This window comes from Typopeltis vanoorti, chromosome 3 (genome assembly GCF_054136105.1).
Source record: "Typopeltis vanoorti isolate ZY-2024b chromosome 3, IOZ_Tvanoo_1.0, whole genome shotgun sequence".
Classification (NCBI taxonomy): Eukaryota; Metazoa; Arthropoda; class Arachnida; order Uropygi; family Thelyphonidae; genus Typopeltis; species Typopeltis vanoorti.
The window spans coordinates 55453962-55467455 of record NC_143551.1 but is presented as its reverse complement, the minus strand read 5'-3'; the positions used below and the strand labels follow the sequence as shown (position 1 = coordinate 55467455).

Sequence of the window (13494 nt, the reverse complement as noted above, 5' to 3'; positions counted from 1 at the left end):
GGAGGTACAGCAAGATGGTTTGAGGTAAAATCAGGTGTGCAACAAGGAAGCACAGTATCTCCACTGTTATTATCTATATGGGTTACATTATGAAGGAAAGTGGTATTAAATCTGATATCAAAATTGGTGATGTATATCTTGACTCTTTACTTTATGCAGATGATGTTATCCTTCTGAATAAATCCAGCACAAGTCTGCAAGATTCCCTGACAAAAATGGAATAACTGTTGTAATAAATTTTGTATGAAAATCAGCAATAAAAAGACAAAGATGATGAAAATAGGCAGAAACATTGAAAAACCTCAACTGTATCCTGAATGGCGAACCAATAGAACAAGTAAAACATTTCAGCTGTTTAGCACAATTTTTAGTGAAGATGGCAAATTAAATATGGAAATAGACAATAGAATTAATAAAACTAGTATGGTAGAAGTCAGCTGAATAAATTTATAAGGAATAAGAAAGAAATTAGTCAAAACACTAAATTAGCTGTACAACAGTGTTTAAACCAATTTTAACTTATGGATCTGAGAGATTTAGAAATGAAACACTTGGTCAAAGACTGGAGAGCACAGATATGAGAGTTATGAGAAAGATTAGTGCAGTGAACAGATGCCATCAAATGGCAGTATCACATCCAAAATCAGGATATTAGGAAAGAACTTGCCATTGTTACCATTCAGGAATGTGTTAATATAGCTAATCTCAGGTGGCATGGTCACTTAAACAAAATGGGAGAGGAATGATTAACAAAACAAGTATTCTTTGCCAGGTTGGCAGGAAAAAGACCCAGAGGAAGACTAAGTTGACACAGCAAAAAGTGAATATAAGATAACATTAGAATTTGGACAGATAACAGATTTTGGGGGAAAATTGTGGACCGGAAGTTAGTAATCATGTAACTTTTTCATATAGTACTATCATAATTATCCTATACACTCCCTTAAGGTACATATCAAGAATTTGATGATGAAATATATCTTACACACCATGACTGACTTTAATATAAAATTTTATATATATAGAGCAAGTTGAGGAATAATATAAATGGTCCAATTGACAAATGTAACCATATTGCTAGACTTTGCAAAAGGCGTGACATAAACTGGAACAAATTTGGATGGATATGAAGCTAATGATATGGATATGAGGATGGATGATAATGGTGAGGAATCCAGAAAAGACAGTTAACTAGCAGCATGCCACAGCATTCCATGCAGAGAGTGCTTGGATTGCTTCTGTTTAGTTTATACATCAATGATATGGAAAATGAATTTAAGGGAAATATTCAGTAGTTTGCTGATGATGCAAATTTGGATAGTGTAATAATTAATCAAGACTTCTGCTTACCAGTACTTTTACCTCTCTCTCTCTTATACTGATATCATCACTGTTATTCACTCAAAAATAAATTTGACTTCCTAGCATCTCTCTTTTCCTTGAACTGCTACATAGATGACCAGGAGAAATCACCCCTATTATACTGAATCTCAGAACTGTATGCCTCGATTCTGGCAAAAAGACATCAGAAAATTACTAAATAACTTAAACACTAAGCTAAGAAGCTTTGTGGTCTTGATAGCATCTCTCCAACTGTTCTCAAACAAAGTGTTCCAGAACTAACACCTCTCCTGTATTGGCTCTATAATCTATTATACATAGCTGGTACTTATCCCAATACATGGAAACAATCACATATCCAGCATATTCCAAAAAAGGGTGATAAATGTCTTCAGTCAAAATACCGACCAATCGCTATTACCTCCATCCTCTTCAAAATAATGGAAAAAGTCATCAGTAGCCAACTTCTCCAATACCTACAGGCCCACCAATTAATAAGCAACTACCAGTATGGATTCTGCCATTCAAGATTCACAGAGGATCTCTTAGTGTACATCACCTGCCACCACCGGAATGTGATATAGAAGGGTATGGAGAAACTTGTGCTGTTGCTCTTGACAATTCCAAAACTTTTGACCATGCATGGCATTGAGGCCTGATAAACAAATTACCGTCTTTTGGTCTACCTGCCATCTTCTGTAACTGGGTTGCCAGCTTCCTCTGAATGTTAGTGATGGATAACTCACTCTCTTCGAGCTTCACACCACCAATGCAGGAGTACTTGAGGGCTCTGTCCCATCATCTACTCTCTTTCTCCTTTACATAAATGACCTACTCTCAATCACCACTAATCCTATCCACAGCTTTGCAGATAATGGCACTCTCCATTTATTCTACTCATTTGACAAGTCAAGTAGTACTCTGACATCCCAGACTACAAGATCATCTACAACTAGTGCCTTAAGCATTGATCTACATGCTCTCCTTCAACGATGCAAGGACAGTCTTGTCATGTTCAATGTTACCAAAACACAGTCTTGCCTTTTAACTCACAAAAGAGATCTCAGCTCACCTATCCTTACTCTCAATACTACACAAATCACCAGAAAAATCAGATCTCTGACTCACACTTACCTCCAGTCTGTCCTGGCATAAACACATCACATCAATAGTCTCCTCAGTATCCAAAAAACTAGGCATTCTCTTTCCTGAAAGATGTTATTTTATACCCAACCAACTCTTAACTTTATACAAATCCACCCATCCTTAGAATGCTGCTCACATGTCTGGGATGGTGCACTTAACTCTTCCAAAATATTCTTGATGCTGTCTCAGAGATGCAATGTTTTGGCGCTATTCTAGAGGTACTTCAATGGTCACTGCTTTACTGAATTGGCAATCATTCCTCCACTTTCTGTTGTACCTGTCAATAAAACAACTACCCAGAACCCCTTTACTGCAAACCTGCAAATACACCAAACCTACTTTTCCTTTTCCTCTTTTATTCCATCTACCTCCATTCTCCAGAACAGTCTTCTATAAGAAATATTTTCGAACGACTATAACCTGCAATTCTTCATAAAAAATGTCAAGAAACTGCTATCTGAGTCTTCATTTGTACCCAATAGATGGCACTGATGTGATTATAGGTCCTTCAACCTCTAATGTATGGGATCAACATATATATAAAATGATTCAAATAAGTCGAGAGTATGGAGGCAAAGAATAATGGATAACAGTTTAATGTGAAACATGTAAATTATGAATTTTGTGATGAAAGGATGACATTGACAAAATTTTTTTATTATTATTATTATGGGCGACTCCAAGGAGTCCTTAGACTCATCGAGGGAGGTCCTAATATCATGTCCATCACAACTATTCGACATTCACACAGTATCTATAATGCTTTGACTTGAACTCACCGTCATAGCACCCACAACAGACTCTGGCAGCTTATTCCACTCATTTACCATTCTAAAAGTAAAAAACCCAGCTCCTGACCACACTCTTGCCCAGCTTCCATGGATGTCCCCTTGTCCTCCCACCACCAGTCCTGTTCTCAAAAATATCCTCTGAATTAATCCTATAGAAACCCTTCAGCAATTTGAATGTCTCAATCATATCTCCCCTTTTCTGCCTATCAACCAATTTCTGCAACCCACAAATCTTCAATCTGTTTTCATAAGGTTCATTCCATAGACCTGCTATCACCTTGGTCACTCGCCTCTGGATCCTATCAACCTCCTCCCCATCAAGAAGAAACCTAGGTGACCAAATCTGGGCACAGTAGTCAAGATGCGGTCTTATCAAGCCTCGATACAGAGGAACAATAACTTGCTTATCTCTGCTCGTCAAAGTATTCTTCAGCATCCAAGTGATTCGATGAGCTGATTTAGCCATTTTTGCAATGTGCCCTCTAAACTTCAACTCCCTATCCACCAACACTCCCAAGTTCCTGGCCTCATCAATCTCCTGGAGTACAGTTCCACCAATGTGATATACTGCTGCTAATCTTTTCACCCCAAAATACATAACCTTACATTTTGCCACATTAAATTGACATCTATTCTCCTTAGCCCAGACCTCCAATCTATCCAAATCATCCTGCAAAATTTTGACATCTTCTGCATTCACTATTGCCCTACCCAACTTTGCATCATCAGCGAACAAATGAATCGTTCCTATCAGATCCTTCCCTATATTGTTAATGAACAAATTAAACAGCAGTGGTCCAAGAACAGAATCCTGCGGCACACCACTAGTCACAGGCCATCTTTTGGATTCTACTCCTGAGTCAACTACTCTCTGGTATCTCTCCATCAACTACCCTCCTATCTATCTCACCAACCCTATGTCCATTCCCATATGTTGCAGTTTACGGAGTAGAATTCCATGTGGTATCCTGTCAAAGGCTTTAGCAAGGTCCAGCAGTATCACTGTAAACCCATTACCCTTATGTGCAGCCTTCACTGTTATAAAACCTGAGCAAGTTACTGAGGCATGATCTACCCTTCAAAAAACCATGCTGTCCCCATACAGTATCTCATTTTCATCAATCCATTCCTGTATTTTTCCCTTGATTACTATCTCCAAGACATTGACAACGACTCCTGATATGCTGATCGGTCGGTAATTTGCAACAGTAGTCTTGGATTCTCCTTTATGCAGTGGAACTATTTTTCCCTCTTTTTACCCCTTTGGGACTAAACCAGACCCGAGACTCAGATTAAACAACATGGTCAAGGGCACTGACAATTCTTTAGCCGCTTCATGTAAGACCCGTGCTGGTATACTGTTCAATCCCACAGATGTATTCACATTAAGGTTCTGTAATAGAATATTCACCTCCACTTCATTCACCACAATTCCCCTACAAACTAATGGTTCCTTCATTCCTTCAATGTCACCACCTGGATGATATACTCTTGCAAAGTACTCACTCAGTAATTCCACTATATCAACTGATTCAGTGACCTCCCTACCATCGGCATTCTTTAAAATCATTCTGCCGTGTACAGTTTTTCTTTTACTTGTAGCATATTGAAAGAACTGTTTGGGATTCTCTTTAGTTTGCATTGCTAATTTCCTTTCATAATCCGCTTTTGCTTTTCTTACCACACTCATTACCCTTCTGGCCTGCTCTTTATACTGTTCATGTGCCTGCAGGTCACCATTCTCCTTAAATTCCCTCCACAGTTGTTTCTTTTTTTGCAAATCAAGTTTAATAGTTTGGACTCTAGGTATACAGTCAGCCATAACCTCCTGCAAATGCTCCTTGACCACTTCCAATGCCCTATCAACATCCAGCCCTTGCAGTTTTACATGCCATGGCACTGAACCAAGCAATCTCCTAAGCTTGTCATACTTTCCAGCATGGTAATTCCACATGTACCCTGTCTTAATCGAAAATTTCACACATTTAGCCACCTCCCAGGCAAGACCCTATGATCTCTCTCACCAATAGGTGGCAACATGGTCATATTCATTACAGTCAAATTCTCAGGTGCTATTACTAGGTCAAGCACTCTTGAACCTCTAGTATTTTCCATTACATGCTGTCTCAGATAGTTATCCCTTAGTAACTGAATAAAATCTAGTTCCTTCCTCACATGTGTCCTCTCCTCCTGCCAATCAATGTTACCATAGTTGAAATCTTCCATAATAATTACCCTCCTTCTACTCATTTCATCAATTTGTCTATGCATACTATCTCCACCATCTTTTCCATCACCTGGTCTATAGCAGCACCCAACTGTACATTTTGTTCCATTAGTCTCAATCTCACACCAGATAGCCTCAAATGAGCTCTTTTCACTATCCTGCAATACAACTTCTATTCTCCTTAGCAACAGTTCATCAGCTATCATCAATAACACTCCTCCCCCCATTTTATTCTCTCTGTCCCTCCTGAACACACTACACCTTACACATTCTCTCCCACTAACTATATCATCTTCCATCAGCCATGTTTCACTAATGCCAATAACCTGTGACCAGGAAGAGCCAACCAAGGCCAAAAATTCTTTCTTCTTGTTCCTAATACTCCTGGCATTAGTATACATGAAATGCAGAGGTCCATTTGTCCCACCCCTATCTTGATGCGTTATACTAACTGTCCCATTCTGATTTCTTGTCCTTTGTACTGGCTTGGGCACATATGCATTCTTACACTCAACTGCCTCACTGATGTCTGCATATCCACTTCCTCCCCTCCTTAGTAGTTCTAGTTTCCATGATTTTGCACATCCACTCTGACTTCACTCAGCAACACTTTTTCCAGTCTTCACACACCAAATCTATTCAAATGTTTTTTACTAGAAGAAAATGATGAAACTTGATATTTTGGGGAGATGGAGGATAAGGAATTCAGAGAACATTGTACACAGTGACCAAAGTACATCATAGATTCAGTTGATGGTTGAATAACACACTAACAAGCAAAAGTAAAGAAGTTACTATTCCTCCTTATAAGGCTTTGATATGATCACATTGATTACTGTGCACAGATCTGATCATCCAGGTTTCTTGGAGATAAAGGATTGGCAGAGAAAGAAGTCAGAGTATGGTGACTCAGATTGTGATAGGGCTGTGAAATGCCCCCCCTGAAATGACATATTGAAAATCTGGGGTTGCAGAAGTTTTCTGATAAGTAGAAAAGAGGGGATATGATAGAAACATATAAGTTATAAAAGGCTTTATAAGATTGATGCAGTACTTGATACAGGAGAGAGTGTATGAGTGGAATGTGTTGTCCAAGTCTGTTGAGTGCCTTGTTGGTGAATGTGCACAAGAAGAGGTGAGACAGGTATTCTGTAGATAAAGTTAATGTATGCTTCCCATGATAAGACTTCAGACTCAACAGAGATGCACATGCAATAACAACATAACATCCTTTATCCAAAATGTTATTTTTGTGAATCCCTCACCCAGGATCATATAGAATCTTCTGTTTACTAACCTGATCTACTTCAGTCAAAACTGAAAGATCAGAAAAAGATAAAGCTGAGAATGTAAACAATATGTCTGTTACAATAGCCCAGTATCTTAACTTACAGAGACAATTTCACAGAATTAAATTGTCGGTGGGGTGGGGAGAGCTATGATCAAGAGAAAACAGGTTTAAAGGAAAAAGAGTGGGTTATTCTTAGCTAACCTTATCTTTATCCTTTAATGTATTAGCAAACTGACCAAACCATATTCTGTATAAATGCAGAAGACTAACTTAGTAAATAGCAGTAGACTATCATTATAGATAGTTCATGATGTATCAAAAGTGTAAAATATGACTGATGAAATACTGTAGTTAACAGAGCAAGCTTATTTGATAATCTGGACAAATATCTCTTCTCTCCTGATTTATTAATTTTAATAAATGCTTCCATTAAGTGAAAAGAAAATTAAACTTCAGATGAAGAAAAATAAAGGGACTGCAAAGTTGACAAATCTTGTAGACTTACCATTCCCTCAAATCCAACACGATAAAGATTTTTGGCACCATTATCCCAAATTACATAAGCAGCACTGCGTGGACTAGCTGCACTCCAATCCTGAATTTCTGTAACCTTGCCTCGCCGCCCATTTCCTCCATCTTGATCCTCCCACTGCCAATCAACCCCACGCACAACTCTAGCACCAGGAAAAATACCCCTTATGGCAATCTTCTTACTTTTTCTTCTGGGTTCCATTAAAACTCTATTACACAAAATAAATAAATAAATAAATAAATAATTGGTCTCAAATAAAAATAAAAATGTGCTGACTGGAGATAAAAATTATCTCCAGTCAGCACATTCAAATCTCATTTTGGCATGAATGTTTATGAAAGTCTTTAAGTGGTATGCGAATTTCATCACCCAGGGTGAACTACAACTTTGTTTACTGGAGGCCTGAAAGAACTTGAATTATTATTATTACGAGAGACCTCCAGGAAGTCAGGAACTCATCAAGGGAGTCCTCATATTATTTGCACCAGCTTTCATGCCTGTCCTTGAATTCATTCGTCCTACTTGCACACACAACATCCAATGGCAATGCATTCTAATCACCCACCACTCTATGAGAGAAAAATCTAGCTCTCGCACTCTTCTTCACAGCATTCATTCTCAACACCCAAGGTTGTCCTCTTGTCTTTTTCCCACTCTCCTACATAAAATGAAAAATTTATTTATTGGTATCCAGTATAGCCCTTTCAGAAGTTTGTAAGTCTCAATCATATCACCCCACCCTGCCCTTCTCTTGTTTGCTAGAATCAATCTGCAGTCCACAAATTATCACTCTATCTTCATAATCTGTATTCAACAAGCCAGATATCATTTTTAACATTCTCCTTTGCATTCTCTCCACTGTATCAGAATCACAATGGAAACAGGAGACCATACCTGTGCATAATAGTCCAAGTGAGACTATTATGCAAAGGTATGGCCTGTGCTTATCAAGGCCTTGTAAAGAGACAAAAGGATTTTCTTATCTTTACACGTCAAGGTTCATTTCAGCACTGCAATTATCCTCTGAGTTATGCTTGCAATCTTTGTCTGTATGGCCCTTGAACTTTAACTTCTTGTCTACTAAAACTCCAAGATCTCTAGCCTGATCAGATTCCTCTAGCATAATCCCACCAATATAATATGATAATTAGCTATCTCATCAAATCAAAGTGCATGACTTTACATTTATTAACACTGAATTGACAGCAATTTTCACATGCCCATAATTCCAGCCTATTCAAATCATTCTGCAAGTACTGCATATCAGCTGCATTCTTGATTTCCCTGCATATCTTTGCATCATCATCAGCAAACAGCTGTATGTCTCCTGTCAAATCCTTCCCAATGTCATTAATGTACAGACTGAATAATAATAATAATAAAGGACCAAGGAATGATCTTTGTGGCACACTACTGGTTACCTTAAATCTTGCAGACTCATATCCTCCATATTTCACTTTTTGATATCTATCAGTCAGCCATCTTATCCATGCTAATATTTTATAATCCATCCATCATTGTCCATCAGCGGTTTTAACAGGCACTGGCTGTTAAAACCGCTTGGATTTCCTAACCGTAATATGAGGATAAGGCGGTTACCCCTATGCCTCTAAGTATTCCTGTCTATAAATTGTGCGTGCTCTACTGGCTGGCTTGTCTGTTTTGAGGGACAAAAACCTCTCTACCTCAGTATGAGACCTGCTAACTCACCTTTTGTCAAAAGAGACCAGATAAAGGTACCTCACATCACTGATGGTAATTGAACACAGGTCTTTCTGACCAAATTGCTTGGTCTCTACTGACTGAGCTATGGAGGCTCATTTTATAATCCACTCCCATATTCTCCAGCTTATGCAACAGTCTTCCATGATATATTCTGTCAAAAGCCTTAGCAAAATCCAAAAGTATAATGGTGTATCCCCCTGCCCATGTCTAATTCAATGGTAATAACATTATTATAGAATGCGAGCAAGTTGTTCAAACATCACCTTCCATTAGTAAACCCATGCTTTTTAGTGCAATGCAGAGATTCTCTGTCAACCTATTTCTGAATGCAAGCCAAAAACTTTTCCAAAATTTTATTATAATGGTAATCCATTATATATAATGAGATGACCATACATTCTTTCCACTCCTCTGGAATATTCCCTGTTCATCGTCATCGTTGCCTGAACGATTTAGGTATAGTCTTTTTATGTCCTGTTCCTGCTCTGTAGATGAGATCGATCTTCCCTCCTTAATCTTGGACATCCACGGAGACCGTGGATGTCCAAGCTTTCTTCCTGTGGGTTTATATTCTAGTGATAGTTTAGGAATCCTATTGTTATTCATCCTTTCTATGTGGTGTAGCCAATTTTGTTGGTATTCTTCTATTTCTTGTATGATGTTTTTTGTATCTAATCATTCTCTTATTTCTGTGTTTTTCTTTTTATCTAATCTAGTGAGTCTCAGGAGAGGTCTTAGAAACTTCATCTGTGCTGCTTTCAATCTTTGTCTGTTTTTTTGCTTTAGAATCTAAGTTTCACCTCCAAATTTGTGAGATATTTTAGAGGTCATATTATGCAATCTTAATTGAATTTCTTGAGTTATTTGTTTTCTAAAATTTCTTTTAATTATGTCAATTTATTCTATTGTAAATTTGTAGTCTTTCTTCTGATTGTGAATCAGTATTGAATTGCGAGATTATATTTCCTAAATATTTGAATTCTGTAACTTGTTCTATTATTTTATTGTTAAGCATCATTTTAACTTTTTGAATGGTGTTTTCACACATTGCCACAGCTTTTGTTTTTGTTTCAGAGACTTTCATTTTTAATCTTTTTGCTATTTTATTTAGGCTGTATATTATTTGTTAGTTTAATTCCATCTTTGATAGTTGTTTTCCATTTTCCAATGTTGAACAGAATTGGGAATAAGCCACAGCCTTGTCTCACTCCTTTATTTATGGTTATAGGTTCCAATAATATTCCATCTACAAATTTGATGCAAATTTTTGTTTCTCTGTACAGAATTTTTATTGCTTTAATTAGTTGAGGAAGAATTTTATCGTCTTATAATATTTTCCAGAGTAGATTTCTATTCTGGAATATGAACAGAAAGATACCTTTGCATATCTTTCTGTTTATATGCTTTTTCATAGTCAATGAATAGAAGGAAAGTGGGAAGCTTAAATTCTTTTCTTTTTTCTATGACCTGTTGCATTGTGAAAGAGGCATCTGCACTCCTCTCCTAAAACCACACTGTTCTTCTTCTAAATAATTTTCTGTGTATTTAATTAGTCTATTTTTTAAGATACTTGCATATAGTTCAGATGCTTCTATTAAAAGATTAATGCCTCTGCAATTTCCACATTTGTTCTTTTTGTGAATATTTATACTACTCCAGTTTCCCATTCTTTTGGGATCTTTTGATATTTCCAGATATTACTGAAGATTTAAATAGGTTTTCTTTTAAGCTATCGTCTGCATATTTAAAGGTTCAATTCAATGCATATTCCACCTAGGCCCAGACTTTTTCTATTTCTTGATTTTTTAAGTTTGTTTTCTAATTCTTCCATTGCTATTTCTTCTTTACTTTCCTGTATATTGATATCTATGTGGAAGAGATGGGGTCCTCACCACATGTTGTTATGCCCGTAGTTAACCATGAGTCACATCATCATGGTAGTCAACCACCTAGATATGAAACAACACATGAATGGGAATATTGATATCTTCAGTTTTGTGAGTTTTGTCATTCTTTTCTATTTCTTGTTTTTCATTCCACAACATTTTGTAGTGTTCTATCCAATCCTCTTGAAATTCGATTGTCTCTTAATTGGTCATTTTCTGTTGTTTGTAGTTATCTAAAAATTTTAAAACCTGTTCTTTGTGGTCTAGTGATATCATGCTCTAATGATTTAACATATTTACTACAATCTTCTCTGCATATACTTTTCAAACGTTTTCTGACTTAAGCCTGTAGTTTCTTATATTGTATATAGTCAGCAGTGTTTTTGCTCTACAGATAGATTTTAAAAGCCTGTTTTTTCACTTCGATCAATTCTTTCAAGTCATTATTCCAAGTTCTGAGCCAATTTTTTGTTTTTCCATGACTTGTATCCTAAGTTTTCTTCTGATGCTTTTAGTATGGTTTCCTTCATATTATTCCAGTCAGTTTCAATATTGTTTGTGGTTGGTTTTATTTTATCTCTTATTCTGCTTTTATATAAGTTTCTAACACTCCCCTGTTCTAGGAGGTTAATTTTAAGCTGTTATTAGTAGTTAGTTCTTTATCTTTTTTTTTTCTTTTGGAGTATGTGGTTCTCTTTATGAATTCAAACTACTTTCAACTAACGTGATCACTAGGAATTTCGCTCCCTATAAAAACCTTGATATTATTATTTTGTTTGTTGTTAATAATCAAGTAATCTATTAATGATTTTGTTCCTATTGCTTCGAATGTATACTCAATGTATATTTTTATGCATGAAGAAAGCATTGCTGATTTTTAGATTGTTAAATATGCAGAAGTCCCTTAATAAAATTACATTGTTATTGATTACTGATTCTCCCTCTGATCCAATGAATACTGTTATTCGATTACTTCCCACACTTCAACATAATCAAATTCCTGATATATACCCTCTAGGGGTGTACAGGATATGTTAGTACTACATGGAAAAATTACATCATTACTAACTTCCTATCTACAATTTTCTTCCAAACCAGTTTATTACCTGTCAAGACTCCAACATTATCAGATCTTATATTTTTATCTTCTAAGGCACTTTTTGCTGTATCAATCAACCTGAAACTTGGTCATCCTCTGGGTCTTTTTCCTGCCAACCTGGCAGAGAACACTTGTTTTGTTAATTTTTTCCTCTCCCATTCTGTTCAAGTGACCATACCACCCAAGATTAGCTCTGCTAACGCATTCCTGGATGCTGACAATTTCAAGTTCTTTCCTAATATCCTTGTTTTTAATATGACATTGCCATTGATGCCATCTGTTCATTCCCCTAATCTTTCTCAGGACTTTCTTATCTGCAATCTCTAATCTTTGGTCAACTGTTTTACTTCTGATCCAGCTCTCAGATCCATAAGTTAAAACTGGTTTGAACACTGTCTTGTACACAGCTAATTTAGTGTTCCGACTAATTTCTCTCTTATTCCATATGAATTTATTCATTTGACTTCCTACCATGCCAGCTTTGTTGATTCCGTTGTCTATTTCCATATTTAATTTACCATCTTCACTAAAAATTGTGCTTAAGTAGCTGAAATGTTTTACTTATTCTATAGGTTCTCCATTCACAATGCAGTTGATGTTTTCAACGTTTCTGCCTATTTTCATTATCTTTGTCTTTTTAATGTTGACCTTCATACCATATCTATTACAACAATTATTCACTTTAGTCAGGGAATCTTGCAGACTTGTAGCAGATTTATTCAGAAGTATAACATCTTCCACATAAAACAAAGAGCTGAGATTAACATCTCCAATTTTGATATCAGGTTTAATACCACTTTCCTTCATAATGTGATCCATATAGATAATGAATAAGAGATGGGATAATGTACATCCTTGATTAAACCACCTTCCTGTACTTCCTTCAATTCTAACTGCTGACTTACAACTCAAATAAAGACTAAGTATTGCTTGATATAATGCCCCATTGACACCATAGCATTTTGAAAAGCTTCTCTCACTCTTTCTTGGCACCTTGTCATATGCCTATTCCAGATCTACAAAACTTAAATACAGATCTTTGTTATATTCCCATGATTTCTCAACTATTTGTCGTAAAGTGAAAATCTGATCCTGACAGCCTCTATTTGGCCTGAATCCAGCTTGTTCTTCACCAAGCTTCTCTTCCACAATCCTTATCAACCATTTCTCAAGTATCATTGCATATATCTTACCAGGAACAATCAGTAGGGAAATACCTCTTTAATTCTCACATTCAGTTTTATTTCCCTTTTAATATATGGATACTATGAGAGCTCTACTCCAATCATCTGGAATTCGTCTCTCTGTCCAGGCCTTCTGAACTATGCAGTGCAGTGCAGCTCCTGTAAGACTTTTATGCCTCCATACTTGAGCATTTCTGGTCAAATATCATCTACTCCTACTGCCTTTCCACACTTCATACTTTTGATGGCTTTTTCTACTTCAAGTGTGGATA

General features: G+C 36.6%; 1 protein-coding gene across 1 annotated transcript in view; it reads right to left on the bottom strand.

Moving 5' to 3' along the window:
- Positions 1–13494, bottom strand: part of mib1 (E3 ubiquitin-protein ligase mind bomb 1) — a 515003-nt gene that overhangs the window by 469164 nt on the left and 32345 nt on the right. The window contains exon 3 of the mRNA XM_090415624.1: positions 7302–7536. Coding sequence (XP_090271750.1) covers positions 7302–7536 — 235 coding nt within the window. The remainder of the gene's footprint in view (positions 1–7301; positions 7537–13494) is intronic.